Here is a 26,446-nt window from a genome sequence, read left to right on the forward strand (position 1 = left end):
ATGGTTATGTGTCAACATGAGTTAGAGCATAGACCAGACAGCAATACTTTCCATTATTGTAACATTCCACACCTCATGTTACAATAATTCTCAAACATAAAAAGTTAACATTCAAATGTACAGAAGCTACTATAAAAGTGTCTTAAACAGTATATATAACTGGGATTTTGTTTGGCTTACCAATAGCTAATTTTAATTAGAAAAATTCCCGTTGAGTTTTACATTTTTGGTAAGATTATGAATGCTGCACCAAAATGATCAATGGAAGAAAAAAAATCTTTTTAAAGGTCTTCTTTCTAAAGGACTCTTTTTTGTGCTTTTTGGAGACTATTAACCATATCATTTCAGAAAAGCACATAATTACTACAAAACATTACAGTAAAAATAGCCATAGTTTATGAGTTATATAATTATCAAGAACATGTAGGGAAGCAAAATTCAGGTATTAGCTTTTTGCCTCGACAGTCGTCATAAATCATTTTTCCTTCCCTCTCTCTTTTAAATTATGTAATAGCTAGGGATCAGAAATGTGTGAAAAAGAATACTAGAACTGAAAATTATTTAAAAACAGACAGACAATCTACATCAGCATGTCCTGAGGAAATGCAGCTGAAAGCACTGAATAGAGCTCTTCCCCTTCCTGGCTGTAGAGGGGGCACACAAATAAGCATGCATGGTATGCTGGCTGAGTGGGCCTGTGTACCCTTATGTCTGATTCCCAGCATATAGCCTCTTGCTACTGCCTACAGTTAATGAATTTGGGCCAGACTTCTAAAGGTATTTAAGTGCCTAAAGATGAAGATAGGTGCACCAGTAAAATTTTCAAAAGTGCCTAGTGGCCCTTGGTTGAACTTCTGTTGACCATCAAGCAACACATTTATTGATTTTAGATTTATAAAAATTCTCATTATGTTACTCTGAGCATGTATTAATTCATATGATATAAACAATTAAACCAACACAACATCAGCTAAAGGTCTCAATCCTATTTAAACGATCTCAGTAAACGCCCCCTCTTTCTCTAAAGAAGCTAATTCTCCTCAACCCAGCCCCTCAGGGAAAATTATATTATATGAACAGCACCCACAGCTTGTATATCCATTCCCTAATGAAAAACCATTTTACGCAAACACCCACACAGATAGCTGCATATACAGGAACAAACTGTAGTTTACCCTGTGCAGGTGCACTGGTTAGCATCGGGGATGGTGCAGAGAGCACATTACCTCCTCTAGCATACCTGTGTAGGATGCATCAGCCATGCTGAAGCAGTTGCTCTAAATACCAAAGATTGGTTAGCACTGCCTGTGGTACAGAACACATGGCCTGGTTCTCACACAAACCTGCTAGTGCCTGAAGATCAATATTGGGGGAATACACACTGTACCTTTTAAGAGCTGCTGCTTTCTGAGTGCATTGGCCTCTTGGAGACATTTTACCTGATTAGCCAGCCTCTACTGCTCCAGTGCTATTCTCACATATATTCCAGTGCACCTCTGGTCAAACATGGTGCATATCACTGAACTCATGGTATAGGGATGCTGGACAGCATAATATATATACACGTTCCACAAAGGTCTACAATACCTAACCTGCCAAAATTTCACACCCAACATTCTACTGGGAAATATAGTGCTTACAATTCTGCCTTCTTGGCTGGCCCCTCTCTTACTGCTGGAATATATTCTTTAAAAAGATTTAGTGGTACCTTTAACTGGTATTTATCCTCCTAGACAAAAACTATAGCATCCCAGTACGATGCAGTATGTATCCAGACACGCTGATGCAATGTTACCGCATAGTCATGTCATGATGCAGAAAGAGGTTGGGGGAAGTGAGAAAATTTCCCATTCCAAATTAGATTTGTGATTTTTAACACCCTGCAAGCTAACTTGGCAAGACAAGAAACAAACCCACCAAAGCCAGTATTTCTGAACAACAGCAACAGCTGTATTGGTTGTGGGCCAGAGGCAACTAATGGACTTTGACGTAATGCAGAAATCATCATCCTGTATAACAAATCCAAAAATTGTGGACCATTGTCCACAAGCAGAATCAACAGCAGCAGTGAATATGATTTTAAAAAGACACAGGTAAAGAACTGCAGGCTTATAAGTCCTGTTTTTATTCAACAACAGTTTTTAAGCATCCAGGGGGCCTATTATTTGCCACTCTTGCACCAACAAACTCTCCAGTGGTAACATATTTTTTAACACACTGCTGTAACAATTCTGTTTTACTATAACAATAAATTGCAAAAAAATTGCAGTATACACAATTTAAAAAATGCTACAATCCCATAGAGCAATCAGGAACAGGCATAGTTGTATTTACAGTCTAATAAATTCGTCAGAATCTGTTAACATTCCATGTCTCTAGATATAACCTGGAGTACACTAACTTGACGTAATAAAGTCTGTTAAGGAGTATAAGAAACAAACACATATACGCACAAAATTCTCGGCATCCGCAGACTGAGATAAAACATATGGAACTCACATGTCCTCAACTGTGATATCTTTCAGGATCTGGCAGTAATCCACATTCCACACTGCCTGGTCGTCCCAAACTTTGGATGCCAGTAGAATTGCACCCAGCACAATTCGCTTCCAGTTTGCTGGACAAATATCTATCTCTGCGTAAGTTAACAGTCTTTCAAGATATACCTGGGAAGACATGTTATAACCAAAACTTAGTATATTCTTCTACTTAATAGAAATCTTAGGGAAAAATGTATTCTAAACAACCCATTCCACCTATTTTAACTCACTGATCTGATCCCGTCAAGTTTGTTTTGGAAAGGAAAGAAGGGTTTAATCCATTCATACAAAACCAAATTAAAGGTTGAATCTGGTCAATCTATGTTTTGGTTATGACTTCTTTCCTTTCTGCTCTTAATCTTACCACAAGAAAACAAAATTTTAGCAGAGTTTACAATTGTCTTTAATGAATCCACTCATATTAATAAGCATTTGAATGCCTTTTGACATAACAGTTAAAAAAACGAGGGCAGGCTAACAATGCTGTGCACTGACAATTATAGAACACCTTCTTAAGCCATGGGTAATCCCGGAGAATCAATTATCAAGCAATATACACTTATAAAAACAGTTACATGTGATGAAAATTACACAGAACGCCTCTGTTACATTGGTGTGCATTTACGAAGCTTATTTGCACCTTGAGTATGGTGGGATCCTAATTGTTCTGTTTATATCATATTGTTTTAAAAGGACTCAATCTACATATGCCTACTGTGTCCCATACGTTATAACTATGCCACTGTCACCAGGGAGAAAAATCAGATACAGTCTCAGTGAAAGGATTTTTCCTTTATCTCATGTGAAAGGGTTTCATATATTTCTTCTGTTGATCAGACATTATTTCCAAACCTCCTAATAAACAGATTGGTTATTTTTTTACACTATATCCTTAAACACAAAAAATGAAAAGTAATAAACATGCTACACAAAGCAATAAGGATTTGTAGGGCATCACGGGTAACGTTAACTTCTTCAGAAAATAAGGAACTCTGGAGATTTACGTGATACCAAGAACAGCAAGGGCTGAGAAAAGTGAAGCTGGACCTCACAAGATCCTTAAATCAGCATGTGGTGATGGAACTGGTTGGGCTTTTAATCTTTAGCTATAATTTTCTGAGTCTGAAACGTACTCTGTTGTGTGTAAATTTTATGCACGTCTAATTTCTAAGTGCATGAGTACAAGTTTAGGTTTAAATAGATGATGATAGTTATTATAATACTTCATGCCAAATTCACTCACTAAATATAACCCTACAATTTGGAGATTGATTATCATGCACAGCGGTGGCTCCATGCATCAGCGCTCCAAGCGCGTGCCTGAGGCAGCAAGCCGCAGGGGGCGCCCTGCCAGTTCCTGCGAGGTCAGCAGTCAGGGAGCCTTCGGCGGCTTGCCTGCGGGAGGTACACTGGTCCCGCAGATTCGGCAGCAATCTGGCGGCAGGTATGCCAAAGATAGCTTGCCTGCCGTGCTTGGGGCGCCAAAAAAGCTGATTGTGCACCTTGTATGTCTGGGTAGTATTATTTCCATTCAGGGTTTGGCCAATGGACATAACTTCAGACTGCACAGAAAGCTAGTTCACTGAAGCCAGAGATATTTGACTTTTCCACTTTGTTCAGTGATTTTTTTGGTTAGGGATTCATTTTGAAAAGACTGAACACCTAGCTCACAGTCACATGATTGGTTTTCTAACTGCCTGCTAACACCTCATTGCAAGGAAATAGAATCCATGGAAATATCGTTTCCAAACAAGCACAAAGACTGGTATTACTCCTGTAACTGCACAGATATGAAATAGGGAGAGCACCTAACCCTTACCGTGGTGAAACTTTTAATCATCTCAGATTGCTGTACTTACAATTTGACATAAAAGAAATATACATAATCAAAATTCAATAGTTTGTTGCTGTTTAGAAAGACAGAAAGAAGCAACTACATTTCAGCATAACACAAGGTCCTCTGATCTCAGAGCTGATTAATTCATGTATTTGTCTTTATTGCATCTTTTAAAAATAATACAATCATAAATATAAATTTGTTTTTGGAGCTCTTCTCATGTAAGCACTCCAGATACTATATGAAAATAAATAAAATGTGATTTAATCATAGTAAGAAAATAAACACTCACTGAAAAAGGTGGCAAATCCAACACTAAGAAAGGGATGTGGCCAGAAAGGTAAAAGTGAAGAGAGAGGACTGATCTGGATGTTGAAGAGGAATAATTTCAACACTCCAGGGCCCACCAATATGACTATCAACCTGTTAAAATCAACTTCCAGTGATGGCATCTCTGAAAAGGTGGTGAAAAATATTTCTTGTGTAACCAGAGCCCAAACCGTTCAATGGTGACAATTTAAACTCAATCTGCCACTTCATGAACTGACAGTGTAAAGAGTGTTACACAATTGCAGTTGTTCACAATGCAGACTGCAAATCTGCTTACAGGTTTGAATGAGCCACAACCAACAGGAATGTCCTGTTGTGAGCAGGGTTAAATAGGAGACTGAATTTCAGGAAAATACAAGTAACGCATTAGGACAAAAATAATCCAAAAACATGGACAGATATTCAGTGGGAGGGAGAAACTTATGGAAACTGTAATGCCCACGGGACCTAGAGCCAAACTCAGCTGTGTTGCAAAATGGGGCAACTCCACTGAAGTTACTGGAGTCACACTTGCTCTATGTCAGCACTGAATTTGATCCCCACTGTGATGGTGAACAGTACATTAGAGACGGCAGGAAATTCAACTAATACCATTTTGAGCTTCATATAGAGAGTCATATCATATCACATTTAACAGGGAGGTAACAGTCCCTCTCTATACAGCTCTAGTTTGATCACAGCCGCGATACTGTATTCAGTTCTGGGCAGAAGCAGAAAAGCATTGACAAACTGGAGGGAACTGAGAGAAGAGCAAGGAAAATGACAGAGTTATAAGTAGGCATTTTAGTGTCCTGGACGAGCAAGCATATTTGAGCCCCCTACCGTTAGTTTTTAGATGATCCGAGTTAGGATATTAGAGGAATGATAATGATTTTTGTAGTGAGATGAGGCCCTGAAACAAACCCTTGGTATCAGAGGCCCGGTCTGAGGCCTGAACTAAAGTAACGGTCAAGACTTTGCTAACGAAGCAAAGTTAAGCTGTGAGCCAGAGGCAGGCCCTGCTCACAAAAGTTGGCAAGAAGAAGGCTGCTAATTGGACATATACACATATCTGAAGGGTATCAAGTACTAACAGGATAAACATTGCCAGGATGGCACCAGAACATTCTGGTATGAATACATTCCACAGAGATCACAGAAATCATAGACTATTAAGGTGGAAGAGACCTCCTGAGGTCATCTAGTCCAATCCCCTATTCAAAGCAGGATCAACACCAACTAAATCATCCGAGCCGGGCCTTAAAAACCTCTAAGGATGGATATTCCACCACCTCCCTGAGTAACCCATTCCAGTGCTTCACCACCTTCCTAGTGTAATAGTGTTTCCTAATATCCAACCTAGACCTCCCCCACTGCAACTTGAGACCATTGCTTCTTGTTCTGTCATCTGCCACCACTGAGAACAGCCGAGCTCCATCCCCTTTGGAACTCCCCTTCAGGTTATTGAAGGCTATCATCATATCTCCCCTCGCTCTTCTCTTCTGCAGACTAACAGTTCCCTCAGTCTCTCCTCATAAGTCATGTGCCCCAGCCCCCTAATAATTTTCGTTGCCCTCTGCTGGACTCTCTCCAATTTGTCCACATCCCTTCTGTAGTGGGAGGACCAAAAGTGGAATCAATACTCCAGGTGTGAACATAAGAACGTAAGAATGGCTGTGCTGGGTCAGATCAAAAGTCCATCTAGCCCAGTAGCCCGTCTACCAACAGTGGCCAAGGCCAGGTGCCCCAGAGAGAATGAACCTAACAGGTAATAATCAAGTGATCTCTCCTGCCATCCATCTCCATCCTCTGCCAAATAGAGGCTAGGGCCTCACCAGTGCCAAATAGAGGGGAATAATCAATTCCCTTGATCTCCTGGCAATGCTCCTACTAATACAGCCCAATATGCCATTAGCCTTCTTGGCAACAAGGGCACACTACTGACTCATATCCAGCTTCTCATACTCTGTAAACCCCAGGTTCTTTTCTGTAGAACTACTGCTTAGTCAGTCGGTCCCCAGCCTGTAGCGGTGCCTGGGATTCTTCCTTCCTAAGTGCAGAACTCTGCACTTGTCCTTGTTGAACCTCATCAGATTACTTTTGGCTCAATCCTCCAATTTGTCTAGGAGATAATGAGGAACAGGCCAACTCATCCTAAAAGACAGGGTCAAAAGAATAATATGATGGATAGACTTGCTGGTTCGAACCAACATGTACCAGGAGGCAGGCAGCACCCAAACATTCAGAGGAGCTGCACCTCGATGCATCAGAAGTATTGTGTAACTTGCTTGTACCTGTGTGTAAGAATGGATCCCTGAGTGGATGTCTTTGTCCAGCCTAGGGGGCAGTGGAGAGTCCCGCCACTGACTGAGCTGTGTCCATTGTCAGGGGGCACATATTTGTAGTAAGTCCGGCAGAGTCTGCAGGAAACTATTACTATGCTTTGTTTGACAATAAACCTGGCAGCGTGCCTTCGTACCTTATCGGAGTCTGTGGTCACTGGGGGTTCTCTTGGGATCTGCTGTGTCAGCGATCTGCGAAGAGCCGGGGCAGCACGCAGAGGGAACACACGCACACTGTTATCAACATTGGACAGAGCAGAGCACCGCACTGGGATGTCTGATGACACATTTATTTTTGCGTATTGGTACAGTACATAGACAATAAAAGCTAATATAGCACCTAAAAGAATCATACAGTAATCTTCACACAATCTTCCTACATAATCTTTAAATAAACTCATTGATAGTTACTGAAAAAGAAGTGGACTGAAAATAATTGTAACATAAATATGGATATTACAATGACTTAATGGCATGAAATATTCAGAAAGACATAAAATTGTATTTCTGTTTATAGAAAGGTGATACTGGTGGTTTTCCATCACCCCACAGTGAGATGTGGCTAGAATAAACAGCCACCTCTCTCGATGACACATAGGAGCCTAAGAGGGACTCAAGAGTAAACAAAGAATGAATTTACCTCAGAGGTGGATTATCTAGCAACTGAATTACCAGCATCTGATTCTATCAGAAGCAGCCACCCTTTCTCTGGACTTTATATGGAGGGAGACAGCCATTTTGGGGGGTGGGAAAGTTGTAATATTTGTAATATTGATTATTGCTTCTTGGTACAATATTTATGGTTGGCTTATACCTGATCATTTCTCCTTCTGAATCTTGCCAAGCAAATTGCGATTATGCCCCTTTAAAGGTGAAGGACTCTAGCAGCATGGCTTGTTTGTGTAAGGCCAGTTGGGAAGTATCATTCAGTTGGGGAAGCATGTTGTGACAGCTGATAAGAGCCATGACACAGCCTGCATCTTGACAGGGAGTTAGACTAGATGACCCTTGCAGTCCCTTCTAACCCTATGGTTCTATGACATTTGACTTCTGGCCAAGTGAAGCCTCTCTCACCTAAATGTGGTGACAGAAGAAAGTATGTGGCTGCGGTGATTGTGAAATCAGATTATGCTGTGCTTCAGCAAGAGAAATGCCAGTGCCAGGGTTATAGTGGCTAGATGGACACATCACCAAGGTGATGGCCCCAGTGTGGTAGAGATGGGTGTCGGGAACAGAATGGCTGGGTCACAGCCTAGAATGCAAAAAGCACAGGTCACAGTGGACATAATTCTTTGCCAGTGCATATCTTACCATCAGCCCCAATCCAGATCATTGCCCAATATGGATTTCTTTACTGGACACTTCACCTGTATTGCAAATATCCTGTATTTTTTATCTGTCATGGCACAACTGAAAATTGTCCTTAGCCCAGAATAAGAGGTATTTTAAAAGAAAACCCAAAGGGGTGTTCAGCATCCTGGGCCAGTCTGCCCTGAAGGTGTCAGTTCCCTGATGCGTGAGTGCACCTTGCTGGCCAGTGAATGGAACATTATAACAATGGATCAGAGGGAGACTCCTTATTTTGTTCTCTTGTAATAGCCATGAATCAAGCTGGGGCTGCAACAAGTCAGGATAGGTCACAGTAACAGAAAAACACAGCTAAAGGAGGGAGAGCAGGGTGTGTTTTATCTGCTCTGAGTGTTGACTAAAAACTTAAGGCATGTTTTACTTGTGCAGTATTTACTTTCTTTGTTTCTACTGTTGCTTCCCATAACTGTAAATCACAAGCAGCCCAGGACATCTCCATTTTTCTTGTCTGAACACTTCATCCTCAGGATGGAAGCCCCTCTGCCCACATCCTATTTTTGTAAACAGGGCAGGTGGATCATCCCATCCCGGTAATTGTTCCCTCCTCTGTCCCTCCCTGCATCAGGGCTTTGCCCTCTGCCACCATCTGGCAGTGCCTCAGCACTGGCCTGAACACTGGCTTTTACCTCCCTCCCCCAGTTTTACTCCTCAGCCCCCTCCTGCCCCTGTCTCCAGCTGTTTGATCCCCAGCCCTCAGTCAGTTTCCACCCCTTGCTCAGACCCTGCCCATCCCCCTCAGTTTGCCCCCTTTAACCTTTTTGATCCTTAGTGAGGGCAGCAGCTTCAGCTAAGTAGGAGCCAAGCAGCACTCGGCATCCCGAACACCTGCTACCCCGCCAGGGTCCTAGTCCTGGGAAGCCTGCTCCCGCTGGGGTCACTGGGCCTGTGAACCTGCCAGAAACATGACCAGGGGAGTGGGGGAGGGCTGGAAAATAATCAGGGAGAGGGGAGGAAATATTAAAAGAGCTAAATATATGTAGCGTGGCTCAAAGAAGATTAAGGATATGAGATACAGATATTTGAAGAGTGTAAACACCAAGAAGAAAGAAGAATTTAGGATATAGGGAATATAGACTAGAAATAACAGACTAATGTAAATAAGAGCACATTTAGGTTGGAGAGGTAATTCTCCTTAGGGAAGGAGACGTGGCCAGCACCCTTTCCTGGGGCCCTGCAGCTTTAGAATCAAGTTAGGACTCCAGAGAACACTATTTTATTCTTATACTACCCTCATCACCATAGTATTCAAGCACCGTCTAGTAGCCCATTAAGCAATCTGTCCTGTTTGGTTGGTTGGTTCTCTCTCTCATCCTCTCCCCAGTAGGAGAGCTGTGTGTGCAGCTCAGAGCTCTGTTTTGGTGGGGTTTTGTGTTTTTTTTTAAATGTACATGCTATTATGCACTTATATTAGAGAAGGCAGGTCTAAGAAGTGTGCCTGGCACTTAGAAGGTTTCTAATGGTCCTTAGCTTCTGCAGGAGTTCCTTCTAGTCTCAGACCAGTTCCCAAGAAATATCTGTCTCCTGCACAGACGAGCTTTACCCTTATGATAGAGAGTTAAATTGTGCCAGTGGAATGGAATTGTTGGCTATCGTCTTCATCCCAGTGCTTCAGGTTCTCTCTTAGGTATACTGGGCCCAGACCATGAAGCACCTTGAAAATAAGGATCGAGGCTTGGAATTTGACTCAATATTGTACAGGAAGTCAGAGTAGAAATTAGAGAATGGGTCTGATGTGCTTGTGGTAGCCTGTGTAGCTGAGGAAACATGTTCTGGCTAGTGGAAGCTCCTGGGGAGAGATGCTAAATCAGCACCAACTCTTAGAGCTGTTCCAGCTGGCTCTGGGCTCATTTATAGAGCAAGCCTTTGGGTGATTATCACTGTTTTAAGCAGATTCACTGGCAGCATGGAACCAAAACTTGGCTTCCGCTAGCACAGGACAGGAAATGGCTCTGGGCTCAAGAAAAAAAAAGCTAGGTATTTACTCATGCAATTCCCATTAGTAGTCATGTAAATTTGTGCAACTAAGTCTCTGCACATTTAGCACTCTGGTAAACACAGATCTTCTCACTAATTTCAATACAATTGTTGTATCAGATAGACCTAAGATTTATTGTGCTCTTATAATGTTATTGCTAAACTCATTATGTTCTAGTTGAACTTCTTTCTTAACATACAAAAATAATATAGCCTCTGTATTTTCCTGTCTTTAGGATTAGCTGCTATAAAGGTGACTAATAATCTGAATTTAACAAGTTCATCTTAGGGAAGTATGTTATAAAATGTACTAATACTGAAGGAAATGAATATGTACCTGAAAGAATCAGGAAAAGCAATCTGCCATCTTTATTGAAGACTCTTCTCCATGTGACTATCTCAGCAGATTTTTCTGTTACAGAGCCATAAGTAATACAATATAATTACCATGTATGGTGTCCAGAAGCCATGAGTTAAATGCCATGAATTACCTTCACCCACTTAAAATAGTTTGATCCATCTTTAAGAATAGCCTTAACAGATTGCAGAGATTCTGGAATAGCACTTTATTTCCATGTAATTGATCCCTAGAGACTCATCTTTCTGACACTAGGTTTATGCAGATAAAAGTCCACAATGCTTCCCTAGCTAAACATTCACAGAACTAGATTCTAAAAACTAAAAGGACTTACCTACCCTAGTTCACTTCCCCATTCCTCTCAGTATTTCCAGAACCTCCAAAACCCATCTTTACCCAGTGGTAATCATCACTAGTATGGTTGTAAGACTCCAACAAGCGTGATTATGGAGTCTATAGTTTGGCTCTCAGATTAATTGGCAACAAGACTGCCGACAGTGAGCTCAGTTCTTATTTAAACAAATATCACAGGATAGAAAATGTTGGTGGCCCTTGGCCAAAGAAGATACAACTTTGCTTTTATTATCTGAGTCTGCAAAACAGGTCGGACCCCCGCCACACACACATACCATTTTTCCTTTAAACACTAACTGCACTTCAACCCTCAAAAGAAACCTTGTTTACATATTTCAGTTACTTGAATGCTCTGCTCTGCTGTGGAAAATCTTAAGTAACGCTTATTTTAAAAACAAAATCTTATTTTGAAATGTGCCGTGCCCCCAAATTCCAGAAGTATTGGTCCTTATAGTAAAACAAACAAAAACAAAAACTTTCTTTATATGCCACCTAAGCTGGCCTTATCTGCATGTCTGTATTACATCTGTCCAGTCATAATGTCAAGCCCCAGCCACATACAACAGATTTTCCTGTAGAAAACTTGGCACCTTTGTATTTCACTGTAACCACAAATGAAAATCTTGGGTGTATCATGTAAGCAAACTTTGGGCATTTTTAATAATACAAACATAAAACAGAATTAAAGCTAAAATCTCAGTCAGAATAGTAATGATTATGGCTTGTTCTTGGCCATTTCACAGACTTACACCAAATATCTGATTGGAGGTTACATTCAGGACATTAGCAGCCTAATATTTTAGCCATAAATTAAACTGCTTAGCTAATTTTTCCTTGCTGCGAATACCATTCTGGTGACGCACTAATAGTTGAATAATGTTTATTACATACTTCAAAGCCCACCAACAGGATGCAAGACTTTTTGAAGGAAGAGATGACTGGAACTGAGATGGTATTGATTTGTTTGCTTTGAATAAGAGCTAGGAAAAATTCAGAATTGCAATCCCATGGGAAATTCTGATATTTCAAATTTTGTTTTCCTCCCAAATTGGGACAAAACGTTGAATACCAAAATTTTTGTTCAAAGAAATATTGAAAAACAAACAAACATTCTATTCAGGAATAGCAAAGCATTTCATCTCAACTTTTTCTGGTCCAGACAAAACATTTAGCTATTCCCAAATCAAAATGTGTATTTTTGGCTTATTGAACTGACCTCAAACACTTTGTTTTTAGTCAGTTCAGCATTTAACTGCACTTCCCCCAGTCTGCGCAACTGCCTCACAGAAGTTACAGTTCGAGACCTTGATATTCCAATTCCCCTTTACAGGCCAGGCTTCCTGGCCAGACTACATCTCCCATGATGCACTTTTACTCCCATGATACACTGCACAGACTCCCACAGGAGAGGCCATGTTGTCTTAAGGGAGATGTAGTTCTCAAGGGAAGCCAGCCCATACGAGAGAAAGGAGTCTGAACTACAAGTCCCATCGGCAATGCACCACAGTGGGAAAATGCAGCTTAATGTTAAACTGACTCAAAATAAAACCTTTTTAGGTAATTTCAACAAACCAAAATATTCCAATTCAGATTGAACTGACCCAAAATGAAGTATTCTATTTTTATTTTTCCCAATGGAAAACCAAATTTTTTTTTTTGTTGAACAATTGAAATGTTCCTAACAAAAATGTTGGATTTTGAAGAAACTTTATTTTCTGTTCCCAACCAGCTCTATTTGTAATGGCTGTTTTTATCTTCAGATAAAATGGAGACTACGTAGGGAGCACTGAAAATAAATAACTTGAAATTGCCATCTCTATTGCAACACTGGCAAGATTCAGACAAGTTGTTTGTGTGGCAGATTAGATGTTTCAGTGACAGAGTAGCTGTAAGAAACAGGAGTCATTTGGTATTCCTTTCCTGTTCTGCAAAATGCAAGAACTCTGTTGACCTGCACAGGTCTGCACTAAAAGCATTTATTTTTGCAATCAGCTTCACAAAAGGCCCAAACCTGTTAAGTGCTGACCGCCTTCTGAAGTCAACAAGAACTGAAGGAACTTGTGGGCTCAGGCCACTGAAAACCATTCAATACTGAGTGCCTAAAATTTAGGCACCTAAATGATTCAGTGGCCAATTTCCAGTGGCACTGAGTACTACCTGCTGTAGTTCCTCTGGGAGGGGGGGGGGGAGTCAAGCCAGTTTTACTCAGATGCCTAAATATACACCTAGGTGCCCAAGTTAAAAAATGTTCATCTAAGAAGTTTAGAAATCCCAGTCCACTTAAACAAGAGCCCAGTGGAGCAATGAAGTGGTAATGGTAGAGATTAATTATGTCAAAATCAAATTTATTGCAGATTCGGGTGCAGTGAAAACTAGAAATTGTGAAAACTGTACAGAGGTACTTTTTTTAGACTAGATGATATCTTTTTTGAAAGAGAAATGTGGGGGTCAATTAAAGGGTAGATTCAGAGTACCCATTACATCATCCAATCCACGTAAACTACTCAGAAAGGGTGGGCGGGGGGTATGATGGGATAGCCTAATTTTGGCAATTAATGAAAGATCAGTTGCCAAATTATCAGCAGATAAGTATGCCCAGTGGTCTGGGATGGGATGGGATCTGAGTTACTACAGAGAATTCTTTCCTGGGTGCTGGCTGGTGAGTCTTGCCCACATGCTCAGGGTTTAACTGATCGCCATATTTGGGGTCGGGAAGGAATTTTCCTCCAGGGCAGATTGGCAGAGGCCCTGGCGGTTTTTTATCTTCCTCTGCAGCAAGGGGCACGGGTCATTTTCTGGAGGATTCTCTGCAGCTTGAGGTCTTCAAACCATAATTTTAGGACTTCAATAACTCATACATAGGTTAGGGGTTTGTTATAAAAGTGGATGGGTGAGATTGTATGGCCTGCATTGTGCAGGAGGTCAGACTAGATGATCATAATGGTCCCTTCTGACCTTAAAGTCTATGAGACGGGGGACAAATCTGCTCACTTTGCTTAAAATTCACTATCCAGTCAAAATGGCTAGTTACACGTGAAGATTTTATACAACAGTGACTATCACTCGGAAAACAAGATCCCTGATTAACTAGCTCATCTTAAAAAGATAACAGAGTAGCAGATGTGCAGAATTAATAACTACATATTTCTAATACAAACGTCACTTGTTAGTCATACTTGAATGTTTTTGGCGAGAGAGAGAAAGCACAATGGAGCAAGTAGGCAGTCAGCCTATGGCTAACTGAGCTGATGGAAATCACCTGGCATTATCAGAATGTTATAAAATTTTCAGACAAAATACCAGCAGTAGGAGCCAGGCCTTTGTCAAACATACCTTCATTTCTCATCAGCCAACAATCAACCAAGAAGGAAAAATGAAGGACTTTTTAGCATCATAAAATAGAAATAGAGCCTCTTCTCATGTTCTTCTCAGTGCTGTGGGTCAGATTCTGACTTGAATTTTACCATTGAAACTTCATTGATTTCAGTGGAATTACTGGATTTACACTGGTGTACCTGACAAGAGAGTCCAGCCTATACTGTTTAAGGTTCCAATCCTGCAGCTGGTAGTGTGCAGTTGTACCTGTACGGACCCCAATCTGCTGCAGTAGCGGTCCCTGTGAGCACAGTAATCTGCCCACACACTATCAGTTGTGAGATGTGGGCCTAAATGTTGTTATCCCCCACATACCATGTGAAGACAGAGTTTCCATTCCTGTGCACATCAACAAAGTAAAAAGGAATAAATACATCTTTTTCTTCACAAGTACAAAAGTTTGGTTCATCCCAATGTCTGAAACTGAAAAGGGATTTGCATGGAAAGATTACTGTACGTACTAGTGCTAAGGTAACTTTTGCTAGGCACTGAAAGATGCTTATGGGCTCGAGTCCAGCCACATGCTTCTGTTCTGAGAGATTAGCCAGTTCCTTGCTGACTCTGTCCAAAACCAACTTCATGCTTTGCACTTGCTCAGCTGGGGATCTAACATGTTTCAGACAGGCCTGGTGCCATCCATTTTATAGAAGCTTGTCCATTTTTGAAAAAAGTGACCAAATGTGAAAAGTAATGAAGTATTTAGCTGCAAAAATCTCTGAAAAAGGTAGCCAAACATCATCATCATAATCATAATTATTAATAATAGTTTTTAACACAAACCAGATATTTAACATCAAACTTTAGGTGAATCAGGAGAAACTCAAGTGTTCCTAACCTCTGATTTTACCACAAAATTTCATCCAGTTTGTCTTGAAAGAAAGATGCAGCTAAGACATCAGACTATTCTATGATATTTATTTTCCATTCTCCTTGTGACATAGGGCCTCATTGCTCCTTCCTAACACAGTCAGGATTCCCATTGACTTAAGTGGAAGTTCTGGGTTCACAACAAATGGAAGATCAAGATCATTAAATCAAAAGTCTAAAAATAAAACCACATTCCCTGAGTGAATTTGTCCTTTTATCTTTGGGGGAAAAAAACAGATTCCCCACCCTTCTCTTAAATTTTGCTTCTTTGCAATATTTCGACTGAAGCAGAAGTCCCAGTTCCATGTTGTTTTCTTGTGTAATTATGCACCATCACAGATACTAGTAGCAGGAAAGTGCAGAGCTCCAAAGAAAAGCACTTGTAGTCATTACTGCAGCATTACCGCAGATCAGCGGGTTTTGGTTTGTCTGTTTTTCTTAAATCACCACCAGGTATGTGATATTGTATGGAAGACACAGAACTGAGCCCAACAGGAGTTTTTTTGACTTTGTCTCGCTGCCCCCGCCCTCTCCCCCCAAAAAAAGGGAGGTAGTGATTTTAAAATTTCCTAGACAGCGAATTTAGGATTGATACATAATATGGAGCACATTTTGTGTCAGATGCTAACCTTATGCTGCCACATGAACCTTTGGACACAATAGGATATCAAAATTAAACAAAAGGTAAAGAATAGCATTGTGGCAATTTACTTTTCTTTTTTAAATGACAAGATTTTATTAAATAAGCATCCAGGACAGCTTTTATAAGATTGTCACTAGCAAGAGGAACAGCGGCCAACATGTGGAAGGGTTTTCATATCTTGAGCTTGTCAGATATTCAATACGGCTGTGACAGCTGTAGAATTCATGTCACTAGGAGAGATTAAGGAGTATGGTGGAGTGACATATTTCACTAACTGAGTGCCCATTCGTCCTCTTCCTCTTATATCAGCTACCTCCTTCGTGAGTCAAAATGCGTTGTCACACTATGGCTTATGGGGCTTCCTGTTCCGTAAAGGACACCTTTCTATTCTTAAGAAAATCCACTCCTATCTGGTAAAAATGGTTTGCAGACACCCAGCAAAATCAATAACCAGAAAGAAAAATAGCCTTCTCCTCCATACGTCAATTTAGCAAGTCAAACGTTTTCAGATTAAACAAATTTTCACTAGCAGTTAAAAGTCAGAATACTCACTGCAAATACAACCAATACCCGTAAAGGGAGGGCAAGTTTTTTTTCTCTACACATGTGTAGACAGACAGACAGACAGACACACGAGTCCCTATAATTATAATGAAACTGTCTTGCAGGAATACCTGATAGAGACACACACTGAATCACTAAGCATTAGACTCTCCTTATAAGGAAATATTGCAGGTGGGATGAACTCTCTCTTTACAGTTCGGTAGTGCTCTATTTATTCTATTGTTGGAAACCTGTTTCCAGGATAAGGAGAACTTGGGAACATTTGGTTGGATTCGTTAAATCCATATATTTCATATGGCAAATGTTGACTCTCTTATGTAATTACAATACTCTCATCACTGTGGCATACTGTGGAGATGAACGTGGTACAAATGCTGAATGTGATCTAGGCACCAACAAATATCTTTTTGTATCTACATTCACCTAAATTTAAAAATTTTTTTTTGACTCTCTTAGGTACCCATCTGGCCCCTTTTATCATATTATCTGAGCATCTCACAATCATTTATGTATTTATTTTCACTGCAGCTCCGAGAGGCAGGGAAGTGCTATCACCACCATTTTACAGATAGGGAACTGAGACACAGAAAGTAAGTGATTTGCCCAAGGCGACACAGGAAGTCTGTGGTAGAGCACAGAACTGATGTCCAATGGACCATCCTTCCGCCCCAATTCTAGTGATCAGAATGCTTCTGTGTTTGTAGCACAAAGTGACAACATATAACTAGTGAAGACACCTATATAGTGTCCCATTTTCCTTGAGATATGGATAATATTAATACTGAGCACTTATACTGACTGAGCTAGCGAACTAAACAGTGACCCTCCTAGATCGTGCCACTACCACCCAACCAGCAACATAGAACCTTGAGAGCAATGTTGCTTGGTGAAAAATGATGACATTCTCTGAGTTTCATCAAGGATGGAAGTAACTCCTAGAGAGGGAAGAGAACATATACCCAATACTCCTTCCATAAAGCCAGGTCACAGCTTGAGCACAAGCCAGCTATTCACCAAGACAAAAAAATGTTATTTAAAAGAGTTTTAATCAGCAATAAAATTCATTCTTTCAATTATTGTAGTTTCTGTGGTGTTATTTAATGCAACTTAGTATTTTAATTGTCTCAACCTCAGATATTAATTTCCTCACCTATCAGTACAAGAAATCTCTTTGCATCTTTGGAGGGCTTTGAGGAAATTAAATCTTTTTGTTTAATTATAAATTGGTTTTGCTGTAATATTAAAGGCTTTAATTAAAATGTTTTAATTAAGCCCTTAGAGCAGGGGTAGGCAAACTATGGCCTGGGGGCTGCATCTGGCTCTTCAGATATTTTAATCCGGCTCTTGAGCACCCACCGAGAGCAGGGTCCAGGACTTGCCCTGCTCCAGTGCTCAGTTGGGTAGTGGGGTCGGGGGCTTGCCCCACTCCGCACAGCTCCTGGAAGCAGTGGCATATCCCACATCTGGCTCCTAGACACAGGGGCAGCCAAGGGGCTCCACATGCAGCCCCCACCCCAAGTGCTGCTCCCGCAGCTTCCATTGGCCAGGAACCACGGCTAATGGGAGCTGTAGGGGCAGCACCTGTGGACGGGGCAGCATGCAGAGCTGCCTGGCCACACCTCTGCATAGGAGCCGGGAGCCAGGGGGCCGGAACGACATGCCGCTGCTTCTGGGAGCTGCTCAATGTAAGCACTGCCCGGAGTCTGCACCTCTGACCCCCTCCCATGCCCCAACTTCTTGCCCCAGCCTGATCCCCCTCTTGTCCTCCAAACCCCTTGGTCCCAGCTGGGAGCACCCTCCTGCACCCCAACCCCTCATCCCCAGAGCCCGCACCCCCAGCCAGAACCCTCACTCTCCCATCCCACCCCCCCAAGCCTGTGCCCCAAACCCGGAGCACATTCCCACACACTGAACTCCTCATTTCTGGACCCATCACAGAGCCCACACCCCAAGCACGAGCCCTTACCCCCTTCCTGCACCCCAATCTCATGAGCATTCATGGCCTGCCATACAATTTCCATACCCAGCTGTGGCCCTCGGGCCAAAAAGTTTGCCCATCCCTGACTTGAAGCATTACAATGAGAGTTTTGTTTGTTTTTGTTCCCCCCCCCTCCGCCCCCCAGAAAGTAGCTTTTACAACACAGGCCGGGGGTTCATTTCACTTAGTTCTTTCTCCAGGTGTACAGACTACAATCTAACCCACCACTGCTGCTGTCCATGCTTCTCAGGCAGCATCGCCAGGGTATGCCTGCATGCCAAGGGGGAAGCAGTGCGGTCATCTCAAGACACTCAACATACTTTTGTTTTTAATAATGTTTGTTTTTAATAATATATTGATATATTAAAGAGGGACCGTCAAAAACCCAATAATTCAAGTCTTACTTATGACACATTGTAATCCGCTTTCCCAGAGATGTGCTGCCTGACAGCGGGCAAGCCTCCGAGAAGGAATGAGCAGTGGATGGCAGATCAGATGGCAGTCCAATGTGGGAACAGACTACAACAAAACACAGGCTTGTGCAGGGGAGGCTGGTCTCTACCCACAGTCAACATCTCAAAACTCAAAGCACTTGGCAGATTTTGGCTGAAGTTTGTAATGTGACAGCAAAGCCAACTTAGGAGTGTTTAAAAAAAAAAAAAAAAAAAAAAGGAAGAAGATTACTTTCCATGCAATCAGAGAGATCTGTTTCTAGGTCCCCACTGATGGCAATGGTGACATATGAGGAAATGGAAGTCAGAGGAGAAGGGAGAATATTTAACTAATGAATAACGTATTAAAAACACTATTGCATCATACTTATAAAAGACATTTTATCCAAAGGTTTGGAAGCACGTTACAGAGGTGGGTATTATTATCCTCATATTTACAGACAGTGATACGGGAGCACCGGCAGATTAATGGTCTGATTTGGAAAAGTGCTGTGCATGTGTAGCTCCCTTTGAGTTCATTGGAAATTGCAGGTGCTTTGCACTTCAGAACATCAGGCCATGAATGTCTTGCCCAAACTCATATAACTAGTAAGTGGCACAGCCAGGAACAGAACTCAAGTCACTTGAGTTCAGGTCTCAGGTTCCAATCACTAGGATGCTCGTTAATTAAGACAAAAGAATCATCAATAATTCAAACAGTATATTTAACTGATGATCAAAATCAAATCAGTCAGCTGTGGGGTTTTATTTTTAATGATTTCTGTACAACAGGAATGGAGGACTGTATGTTCTCCGAAAATGTGACCACATTAACAAGATTCCTATGGAAACATAGGAGTAGTGGTGTGACAACCTGATGCAAACCATAGTCGCTACATTATTGCTTAATATATGCATAATAAAAGCCTGTCTTTTCAACTAGAATGAGGAATCTCTTCCACAACGGCTCACAGAATGTAAAATTTGGATAACAAGAGTTCATGTAATAGCATTCCATTGTATTTGACAGTCAGCTCTTTAAATTAAGTCCTATTTCTTTATGAGACAGAGCAATAAACTCATTGTATCAAACTATGGATAGCAGCTGCACTTGGCTAGCAGCATGCTCCAATACCTGTTTCCAAGTCACATGTGCCCAGAACAGCAAGGGCTGTAGGGGGCGAACCTTGCATGATTCTCCCCATATTCATGTCTCCTACTGACCAGCACAAATGGTGCTGACAGACGCTGAAGGGAGCCAAACCCACTGGCTATTCTCTATCAGAGGGAGGGAGGACTTGAAGAGATGCAAAGCTATAAGGACTGTCAAAGAGGAAGAATGGGGTCAAACGTCAAGGCTCTGCCTCTCTAATTTCACCTCCTGTACTCCCAAAATAAACCTGGTAAAAACTGCCCTACAAACACACACTGAAGAGGTGAAAATAACCAGCGTGGTTGCTTTTTTAAACCCGAAGCCAAGAATGTAGCAAAAACTGTGCCTGAAACCTGAAGAGACTCACCAGGGTCAGTAGGATAGAAATTTCAGGCCAGATTCTCAGCTGGCGGAAATCAGACTATCTCCATTAGCCCATGAAGTCAATGGAGTTATGCCTATTTAAACCAGCTGCCGATCTGCCCCTTCATCTTTAGCACTCTATTTTTAGATAGACAAACTTCATCCTTAGCTATTCAATTTTTCACTGATATGACATGCCCCTCAAAGACACGTACGCAACAAGTAAAAACAGCAGCCACCAATATGCTCCAGTCACTCATGCAGCCCTTGTGCATCCATAACTCTTACTAATGCCATTAAGCTACTGACAGTTGTCAAGGAGTCTTTGCTGGAAGCTATAACGACACACAGTAAACCTGACCAAAGTGAAATGATTTCAGAACCTAAAATTCCCAAAGACCTTTACTCCACCTGAGTATTATATTAGTGGCCTGTAATATAATCACGCTGTATGAGCAAGATGTAAACCTGACCATGACACATGCTATGCAGCCTCCTGTAAAATTTGAGTAATAACTTCAATAATTTAATTTATTCTCCACGAAAATAACTGAAGTAACTTCCTTAGTCTCTACACAAAGTGTGATGAGAACCAACTCCTAACAACGTCCAGCTCTGTACAGCTGCACAGAAACAAGGGTGGATCTGTTGAATGATTGATGTCATTTCCCAGACACTTACCAGGGTGACAATGGCACATTCAGCAGTCAGTTGAGCAGCACTGAATAATGTCCGAACAAAGCGGTAAATCTGTTTCTGCTCTGGGTCGTGTTTGTCGTAGTCTGGGGGCACTTCGGATTTCTGGGGAAGAAATATTTTCAAACAGGTGACAAACAAAAACACAGGCACAGGGAAAGGCAGCGGACTTTGTCTCATGAAAAAGACAAGAAAAGGTAGATGAGTTTACCGAAAGGGGGTGAAGGTTTTCATCAAAAATATCTAAGAGCATCCTTCCATCTGTGTCCCTGAAAAGAGAGAGAAACACTGCAATTTCACTGCCAGCATAAGACTGTGCATGCCTTTCACAAGCTAAATCAAGTCATATTAATTGTAGCATGATTTGTGCTGGCCATCTTGGTTGTAAGATGGTTATACTTTGGTATTACAACCGAATCCCATTTACTGAAGAACAGCAAGAGACTAGATGTAACTCCACAGACATTGACAATATTTGATTTATTTAAGTTAAGAACTTTGTGTAATTTTGGAATAAATATTAATGATCAGAAAAGAGGTTGTACCAACAGCAGTAGTCAAAACCCAAGGCTTTGTTCCATGTGGCTTTCTAATTACAGTTTAACCTTTATTCGATGCATCCTTGCTATTCTGGTCATGGGCTTCTCCTGAACAGAGACTGTTGAATGTACTTTCAGGGAAGTTATAGCTTGGATATTCAGTGGGGATCTGAGATCACAAAATATATTTAACTGGTGCTGTACTGGGGTGTACCAGCTTACTTTCACCTCTGCTCCTGGGAGTGAAGTATTTAATATCAAGTCTGAAGTGTTTTGTTATTGTTTTGTTTTCTGAGCACCCAAAGGCATGTTAGGCACTCCACAAATGAGAGACACGGTCCCTGTTTGACAGAGCTAAAAATCTACATATAATGAAAGTTGCAACAGAGAACAACAAACAATGAAAAAAAGAAATTGGGGGAAGAAGGGATGACAATTACAACAATACAGTCAGAGAGTTGGGTTAACTATGGAAAAATGTAGCTAGGATTAGTCTGATCTATCAATAGTTTCTCTCGAAAATATTATTATAACACCTGATTACAGTTTGGGAAGTTAGAAAGTAATCTAGTTTTGGGTAAATCTAGTGTGCTGGAGAGAAAAAGAATGAATGAAATATTTCTTAAATAGTTTCTTCTCTTGCAAAGCAGGGGTCAGATTCAATTTCCAGTACAGTCAGACCATTGACATCTATGGGAGCTGGACTGTGCTAGTAAACCAACAACCATGACAAGTACTGATAAATCCTATATACACTGCTGCTTCACTTTTGGTTGTGGGGCTGGGAAACTGAACTTTTAACAAATTATTACTGTTACAGTAGCATGAACAATGGAGTGCTGTCCTCAAATTGTCCTTTTAATCTTGAGTCATAGACCATCCTTTCATGTCTGTTCTCTAAGAAAATGTAATAGAGATTTCAACAGCTTCACTTCTAGAACTGTTTCTGAAGAGTACAGCAGAGGGCGCATTTACAACATGTTGTGTATCAATGCACATCTACAGAAGACAGTCCAGTTCTTTCTTGATAAATTCACCTCTCAGTTAGAACAGTGAAAGACGCAGTCAAGCTTCCCAACAGGAAAACGTTCAGTGCACATAGCTCTCAGATGATTGGCACTGATGCCCTTTAGGTACAAAATCAAAACAAGAGCAGAAAATATTTTCGTCTGGTTGCGTCACTTAAAAAAAAAAGTGATCCTAGACAACCATCCCCATTTACCCACCTAACCCTCACCAAGAAGGGTGAATGTGACAAGTATCACATTCATGAGGTGATCCTCAGGCCTCAATCACGTAAACATTTACCCATGCTTATCTTGTTACCTACTATAGTTACAGGCTACACTCTCATTGAAGACTGTGGGATTCTGAGCAGAGTCAGATTACTATAAACTGAAATAAATTAGCTAAGATTTCCACTCCCCATCTATTTTTTCCAGTTTGTTTACTTTGCACTTTTAGGTTTCAATCCAAAGTCCTTTGATGGGTTTTGGATCAGGTCTTTACAGCACTTTTATAAAAGTTAGTTTAAGTGTTTCCCTGTAGAGGCTGCACAAGTACCTACTAATGCAGACCATCACACCTGTGCAAACAGAGTCCCACCAGCTTCAATGCTCGTGGATCCCAATGCAAAATTCACCCAGGTACTTAGGTACATCCTTAACATTAAGCATGTGAGTAGGCCCATTGAACTCAACAAGATTATTCACATGGTTGAATGTAAGCACATGTTTAAATGTTTTGTTGGATTGGAGCCTAAGTCATTTCCTCCCCAAATGAAAAGACCCGTTTAAAAACAAACTTCAGTAGGGAAGCTGAAAACCCTTTCTAACAATTTCAGGAAAAATCATTTAAAGGGTGCTCTCAGAAAACAGAATTGTTAAAAAAAAATAGTCAATTTACAAAAATAAACTCTAACAGTATGAAGTGAATAGTTGATTTCTAGATCTCTCTCTCGCCCTCTTCCTGATCGTCACCACACCCGAGCTAAAACCAAACAAACATTACCTGGTATTGGCACACTTATTTTGGTGAATAATTTTGCTCCTGAGGCTAACTCACTTATTTATAATGCCATTCCCATTGCACTATATATGAGTTTTTATTTCATGCCATATCACTGCTGATAACTCAGAACTACTCACTGACCCAATGGTTCCTAAAGCAACCTTTACTAAAGGGCAAACTAGAAGCCACAGCAGGACGCAGTTTAGATTTGTGTGTTGTAATTTGTACTATTTTTTATTAGTAAGTGACCATAGTATGTGCTAGTAAAATGGTTAAACGGAAGTCCAGATTTTCTAATACTACAATGAATTTGAACCACACTTAGTCATCATTAATATTATTTTTTTAAAACTGTCAATTTATTGCCACAAAAGCAATATAATCTATAGAGAACTCTCTTTAGCCCAGGGTGAGGGGAAGCTATAAACAAAGGGGGAAAAAATTAATAAGAAACACTGAACATTTTTTTAATAGGAGAATCATTATTTACATACCTGTTTTTGATGTGGTAATATATTGCAAGAGCTACACTGTAAAGCAAAATATAGAGTTAATCTCTTGGAACCGAATTTAAGATTATAAATACATCTCTCTCTCTCTCACACACACACACACAGACACACACACACAGACACCCATCCCCCACATACAAATTTAAAACAGCACAAAGCCCAGATAGTAAAAGACACTGTTGAAACTGATTTAGGAGTATTTTGCTGGCAGACAGTGTCCACGTTTCACTGTGGATAAATTGCCATATGGAACATTCATACTCTGCATATCGAGTCAGTCACATTTCCATAAAATTCTGTCTTCCTTCTCCCCCCTCATCTCATGTACTCCGTACCATGACTTCTATTTAAAGGCCTAATCCCATTTAAGTCAATGACAAAACTCTCATTGACTTCAAAGATGCAAGATAAGGCCTTAGAAGGATTGGATATTCTCTGGAATGTAAAACAGAGGTCAGTCATTAATAAAAGTGCTTTTGTAAGACCCCTGGATGAACTCCTCCATGGACCTTCAGGCTATTATCAACTGCATTTGTAGATCAGTGGTTTTGCCAATGTTGCTAAGCTAATGTGAATTACTTCTCCTGTAGTGGCTTGTGTGATTTTTACTTTTAAATCCATTACATTTTGGCTGTCTCCCAATTTAGCTACTGAAATACCAAGCTTTTTTTTTTCTTTTAATTAAGCATAAATTTACAAGTTACTTATTTTATTTTAACATTATAGTATGCGTTTTTCTTGCTCTCAGCCAAGCATTTATATTTGCTCTCTACTTAAAAGTCAAACTAAAAAATTAAACATGAAAGTCTTCACAGACAGTTCAAAACTTTAATTGTGTGCAAATATGGCAAACTGATCTAATTCATCCCTGAGAACAAAAAAATATGGCTTCCTCAGATTATTTGTCAGTTTTCAGCTCCTGACTGAACAACCCCACAGTTGCAGAAGGTAAACACCAAAAGACAAAGCAGAACCACCAACCTAACTACTTGTTCTAACATCCTGAGCAGCCACTAGAACTAACAGGGGAATAAAGAGGAAGGAGGGACTTCATTGTTCCTATTTATTGACAATTTGTTCTGTCAATGATTCATTGTTACATGCTAGTCTAGTATTTTCTTTTAATGAGTCTGACATAAAAGGCTCAGTCATAAATATAAAGGGAAGGATAACCACCTTTATGTACGCAGTAAATCCCTCCTGGCCAGGGGTACAGAATCACTTACCTGTAAGGGGTTAATCAGTTCAATTAATCAAGTTGGCACCTGTCCAGAAGGATCAATGGGGAAAGAAGATGCTTTCAAATTGGGGCGGGGCAGGTGGAGAGGGCAGAGACCAGTTTTGTTGGTGCTTTTTTTGTTGGTTCCCTCTCAGGACCAAGAGAGACCAAACAGGTAAACCAGCTCCTAACAAGATTCATAGACTTAAGGTCAGAAGGGACCATTATGGTCATCTAGTCTGACCTCCTGCACAACACAGGCCACAGAATCTCACCCACCCACTTCTGTAACAAACCCCTAACCTACGTCTGAGTTACTGAAGTCTTCAAATAGTGGTTTGAAGACCTCAAGATGCAGAGAATCTTTCAGCAAGTGACCCGTACCCCACACTACAGAGGAAGGTGAAAATTCTCCAGGGCCTCTGCCAAATCTTCCCTGGAGGAAAATTCCTTCCCGACCTCAAATATGGCAGTCAGCTAAACCCTGAGCATGTGGGCAAGACTCACCAACCAGACATCCAGGAAAGAATTCTCTGTAGTAACTCAGATCCCACCCTATCTAACATCCCATTGGGCCTATTTACCTGCTAATAAACAAAGATCAATTAATTGCCAAAATTAGGCCATCCCATCATACCGTCTCCTCCTTAAACTTATCAAGCTTAGTCTTAAAGCCAGATATGTCTTTTGACCCCACTACTCCCCTTGGAAGGCTGTTCCAGAACTTCACTCCTCTAATGGTTAGAAACCTTCATCTAATTTCAAGTCTAAACTTCCTGATGGCCGGTTTATATCCATTTGTTCTTGTGTCCACATTGGTACTGAGCTTAAATAATTCCTCTTTATCCCTCTGATGTATTTATAGAGAGCAATCATATCTATTTATAAAGAGCAATCATATCCCTCCCTCAACCTTCTTTTGGTTAGGCTAAACAAGCCAAGCTCTTTGAGTCTCCTTTCATAAGACAGGTTTTCCATTCCTCGGATCATCCTAGTATCCCTTCTCTGTACCTA

At 40.8% G+C, this 26,446-nt stretch overlaps 1 protein-coding gene across 5 annotated transcripts in view; it reads right to left on the minus strand.

The window, feature by feature from the left end:
* Window positions 1–26,446, minus strand: part of CCNY (cyclin Y) — a 235,617-nt gene that overhangs the window by 23,432 nt on the left and 185,739 nt on the right. For all 5 annotated transcript variants that reach the window (XM_032774274.2, XM_075062219.1, XM_075062216.1 and 2 more), the window contains 4 exons: window positions 24,196–24,231; window positions 21,364–21,421; window positions 21,138–21,257; window positions 2,500–2,666 (listed from right to left, as the gene is read on the minus strand). In XM_032774274.2, coding sequence (XP_032630165.1) covers window positions 2,500–2,666; window positions 21,138–21,257; window positions 21,364–21,421; window positions 24,196–24,231 — 381 coding nt within the window. The remainder of the gene's footprint in view (window positions 1–2,499; window positions 2,667–21,137; window positions 21,258–21,363; window positions 21,422–24,195; window positions 24,232–26,446) is intronic.

The sequence above is a fragment of the Chelonoidis abingdonii genome, chromosome 2, assembly GCF_003597395.2.
Source record: "Chelonoidis abingdonii isolate Lonesome George chromosome 2, CheloAbing_2.0, whole genome shotgun sequence".
Lineage (NCBI taxonomy): Eukaryota > Metazoa > Chordata > Testudines > Testudinidae > Chelonoidis > Chelonoidis abingdonii.